General features: G+C 43.8%; 1 protein-coding gene across 4 annotated transcripts in view; it reads right to left on the bottom strand.

The window, feature by feature from the left end:
- Grk5 (G protein-coupled receptor kinase 5) overlaps positions 1 to 5093 on the bottom strand; it is a 183921-nt gene that overhangs the window by 44908 nt on the left and 133920 nt on the right. For all 4 annotated transcript variants that reach the window (XM_055591554.1, XM_055591555.1, XM_055591556.1 and 1 more), the window contains exon 4: positions 4564 to 4641. In XM_055591554.1, coding sequence (XP_055447529.1) covers positions 4564 to 4641 — 78 coding nt within the window. The remainder of the gene's footprint in view (positions 1 to 4563; positions 4642 to 5093) is intronic.

The following is a 5093-nucleotide window of genomic DNA, read 5'->3' as shown; positions in this document are numbered from 1 at the left end:
TTTCTTTCTTTCTTTCTTTCTTTCTTTCTTTCTTTCTTTCTTTCTTTTTGAGAGCAGTATTCTTAAAGCAGCAGGGATAAAGACCAATGGGACCTGAATATTGAGATGGGCCTGGAAAGATTGCGGATAGCACCTGAGTTGCATCTTGAGCAAAGGGTAAGGATGATTTAGTTTGGGGGAGGGGCGTGTACTGGCTCTGGGGCTTCAATGACACCATCAGCCACTAGCTTAGGCCCTCACCCAGCCCTCTGCTCTCCTCTGAAGCACTGAAAAGTGAAGCAGGCTTTTTGAGAAAGCTCTTCCAGGAAAGGCTGAAAAGGCAGTTCAAAATTAATTGCAGGAAAACACTCAATCCAGGAGATGGTCTCCTCTAGGCCCCTGGACTACAGCAGATGGTGTAGTTTAAATTTCAGAAATTGAGGAGTACTTAAGGAAAAAAATATGCTGGCAGGCATCAAGGTACATATAAAACCATCTGAACTGATGAGGGAATCCAGGCCTCATGATTCTAGGAGACAAGAAGCACGAACAGAGGTAGGAGCCTGGAGGGCTCAGATAAGGGCCTTCTGACAGAGGCTCTTGGACTGAGGGAAAGGAGGGAACAAGGTGAGAGAGAGGGGCAGTCCCAGTGATTTCTGACACCCTAAACTGCGATAAGCCACAGAGCCTATTCCCTTTGGGACAAAGAAAACTATCTTCACCAGATGATCAGGAGAAGGGCATACTGACTAAGAGGAGTAATGGTGCTCCAAGAGAAAGATCTAGAACTCCTGGATCAACCAGACTGGACTCAAGTCCTGGCTTTGCTACTTTCTAGCTATGTAGCCTGGGAGGTGGCATCTGGCAAGACTCCCCTTCCTCAGCAATGAGATGGAGCTTCTATAGAAATAACAAGGACTTTGAACTAGTGCTTGACACAGCAAGTAAGTAATACTTCTCAGCTTCCATTATTTTGGACCAGACACATGTCAGTGGTAGCCTAGTTGGTGGTACAAATGGAGAGTAGGATCAGGCTAGTACCCTTGCAGTAGAAGATGCCTTGGTAGATGGTGGTAAAGACTCCATGGGCTGGCAGCATGAGTTCTGAGCTCTGCAGGCCCTGTCTGTGAGCACCCAGGAAGCCTGGCACACTAGGAGCTTAGCCAGGGAGCTGTTGCCACAGTCATCCCACAGGATACTTCCTCCCCTTAGCAGCACTGCCTCTAAACTTGAGACATTTGTTCACACACTTTGAGTGTTTGCTGTGTTTTACATGGTGGTTAAACCAGAAAAGTAGCCACCTTCAGCTGCTTCATAAGCCATGACTGTGGGTTAACAGACAAACCACTCACATGATGACAGGGGTAGCAAGTATAAAATGAGACAAGGAAGTGCTACTCAATGGCTCAAAGATAGAGAGAGTGGTCATACTGTCAGATTACACATTAGTCAGAGCAAGCCAAGCAGGCATTTTTTTTTTTCCAGAGCTGAGGACCAAACCCAGGGCCTTCTGAGCTAAATCCCCAACCCCACCAAGCAGGTTTTGCTTTGAGGTATTTCCCCAGAATTAATTCTGCCAGTTTTGAAAAATGATGTCTGCAGTCTCACAAACAGAAGCGTATGGTTAGGATGGAAACAGAGGGAAGGAAGAGCCAGGGCAGAAGCAAGAAAATGAGATTTTGTTATGTCAGAAGTGGCCACTCAGGAGGCATTTGGAGCAGCAGAATTATAAAGGTCACACATTTGGCTATGACACTGAGCTTAGAATGGAAATCACATGGCCATTGCAGTCATGGATGAACACAGCCACTTGAGAACAAGTACTAAGTATTAGGAGAGAATAGTGGCTAGGATTTTGTCCTGCAAGTGTGGTGACTTGGTTTATCAGTAACCTAGGACATCCATCCAGGAATTGTGCCCAATATCTAGGGGCCTGAACAGAATGATCATTGGCCCCAGGGAATAAGGAACTGCTCAAAAGATAGCTCTCATATCTAGGGTTGATAGCCTATACCAAGTGAGTCCAGTTACTTGCCACCAAGTCTGATGACCTGAGTTTGAGCCCCAGGTCCCACATGGTAGAAATAGAGAAATGATTCATGAAAGTTCTCCTCTAACTTCTATACATATCATGGCACATGTGAATGCATACGTACATAAGTGCATGCACACATACATACAAAATAAAAACATTTTAAATGTCTGTGTTTAAGCTACACAGTGAGTTCTTGGCCAGCCTGGAATAGTGAGATTTTGTCACACACACACACAAGTACTAGAGGTATGGAGGTAGGAGAGGAGGTATTTCTAAACTCACTCAGCTAAAGCAGCTTGACCAAATAGAACAGCTAGGACCAGATTAATAAATGGGTGAAGTTAGTCTGCCCCTTTCTCCCTCTGACCTCACTAAAAGAGTTTCATTAGGGTTGCTTACAGGAGCTTGGGTGAGGGTGTCTCTCATTCACCTAGCAACTATTAACTCACTATAGATACTCAAGGAAGAATGGGTAAGGCTTTATGAGCCCTTCCTCATACATGACAAGCTCAATATTATTATAGATCTTGCATAGTTAACTACAGTGTGACTATGAGTTCGAGAATCTAACAAGTGCTGGGCAATGGACACCTTTAACTCCAGCACTTAGGAGGCAGAGGCACACAGATCTCTTTAAGTTCCAGGCCAATCTGGTCTACAGAGTGAGTTCTAGGAAAGCCAGGACTATACAGAGAAACCCTGTCTCAAAAAATAAACCAACCAAACAACCAACCAAAGAGTCTAACAACTGTGTCAACCATGTCATGCCAAAAGACAGTGTTCCACAACACCCTATCCCTACCCTTGGATAGTACATTCTTTTCACTCTTTCTTCCACAATGTGCCCAAGCCTTGAACAGAACACTACAGATGAGTGGCCCCCAACCATCACTTAGTCTCAACACCAATCAATTATGAGTCTCAAGAGTATGTTTCTCTATAATGTTGTCAAAGGCAGCTAGAAAATATCATCCTAAGTGAGGAACTCAGAAAGACACACATGGTATATACTCACTTATAAGTAGTTATTAGCCATAAAATACAGGATAAACAGACTACAATCCACAGACCCAAAGATATTAAGTCACAAGGAGAGCCCAAGGAAGGATGCTTGCATCTCACTCAGAAGGGAAAATAAAATAGACATCTATAGTAGATGGAAGGAGAGAACTGGGTGGAAGAGGGATAGGGAAGGAAACAGGGATGGGGATCAGTACTGAAGAGAGAAGGCTGGGAGAGAGAACTAAACCCACCTACAAAACCTTTGACCCAAAATTTGTCCTGCCTACAAGTAGGGCAGGGATAAAAATCGAGCAGAGATTGAGGGAATGGCAAAACAATGACTGGCCCAACTTGAGACCTACCTATAGTAGGTCTCAAGCCAACCCCTGACACTATTAATGATACCCTGCTCTGCTTGCAGACAGGAGCATAGCTTAACTGTCTTCTGAGAGACTTCATCCAGCAGCTGATAAAAACAGATGCAGATAGCCACAGCCAAATAATAGGCAGAGCTCAGGGAATCTTGTAGAAGAGTTGGGGGAAGAATTGAAGCTAGAGAGAGAGGCCAAGGGCAGCAGAAGACCACCTACAGAATCAACTAATCTGTGGCTATGGGGGTTCACAGAGACTGAACCACCAACCAAAGGGCATGCATGGGTTGGACCAAGATCTACCCTACACATGTGTAGAAGATGAGCAGCTTGTTCTTCATGTGGGTCCCCTAATAATTAGAGTGGGAGCTGTCTTTGACTCTGTTGCCTGCCTTTGGATTCCTTTCACATAGCTGGGCTGCCTTGTCTGGCCTCAGTTAGAGAGGATGCACCTAGTCCTGCTGCAACTTGATGTACTAGGGTGGGTTAGTAGGCACGGGGAGCCACCCCCTTCTCTGAGAATAAGGGATGGGGGATGGGGGGGAGAGTGTGAGTGCAGTATTGGGAAGAGAAGGAGGGGGCTATGATGAAGCTGTAAAGTGAATTAAAAAAAATAAGTTAAAAAGGCAGCAGATACTACAAAATTCAGATTCTCTCGCCTATGGGGGCAGTGCCATTCTGATTCCTTTAACAACTAGATAGGTATTAAGGTCAGGATAGAGTCTGATCCTTCAGTATTCTCTAGAACATGCTTCAAAATAACCCCATATTATCTCAAGTTTTCCACCGATTGCCCATTCTAAGTTGTCTGATCTACTTCTCCCTCCTGGTCATTTCTGGCCATGCCCCCCATCATCATCTCACTAGAACTGCCTCTTGCTGAGTCCTTTCTTCTGGGCACTTCCAACCCAAATTTTGGTGAGACACTCATCTTCCTGTCTAAATATGTGCAGTGGGAAGTAAGAGGATCCTTAAAAGGCACCTGGTTTCCTAACCTATGTGAGTCCTATCCTGGACCACCCACTTCTGGCTGTGAGGTTGATATATGATCTGAGTGAAGATGTAAACTGTGGCACTCTGGAAACCACAGGCCCACCAGACCTGTATGTCAGGGCTGTTTACATTCCTAGGCAGGCTTCCCATTCCTCCCAATGAGACGTTTGAGAGGATTCTTACCTTTGGAGTAAGGTACTTGGTCATTATTTCCTTCCCCTTCTCTCCAAGTTTTTCATCTGGAGTAACTTCATATTCTGCCTAAAACAGAAGGAAAAAAAATAACAACAGTTTTGCTACTGAAGTTGGAATAACTATGGAGCTTTGAAACCTCTTTGGGACCAATTGTCCAATCCCCTCCTTCATGAGAATAGGAAACTGTGGCACAGAGAAAGGAAGACCTGGCCAGAGCCCAAAGTAAAAAAAAAAAAAAAAAAAAAAAAATTCTACCCTCTAAAGGAGTGGATCCACACAACCATGGACTGAAACCCAATAGATTTTTGCTACAAATATGACTTTTCTGTTATTTAACATAAATTAATATTTGACAAAAATTAATATGATGATTTTTCTAGATGGTCTTATCAGAACCTTAAAAGAATCATATAGTATGACAAAGGAACAGGAACTGGTTTTTTTTTTAAATAAATCTATCTATCTGTCTATCTATCTATCTATCTATCTATCTATCTATCTATCTATCTATCTATCTA

This window comes from Psammomys obesus, unplaced genomic scaffold (genome assembly GCF_907164565.1).
Source record: "Psammomys obesus unplaced genomic scaffold, mPsaObe1.curated_primary_1811, whole genome shotgun sequence".
Lineage (NCBI taxonomy): Eukaryota > Metazoa > Chordata > Mammalia > Rodentia > Muridae > Psammomys > Psammomys obesus.
This window is presented reverse-complemented; position numbering and strand designations above follow the sequence as displayed.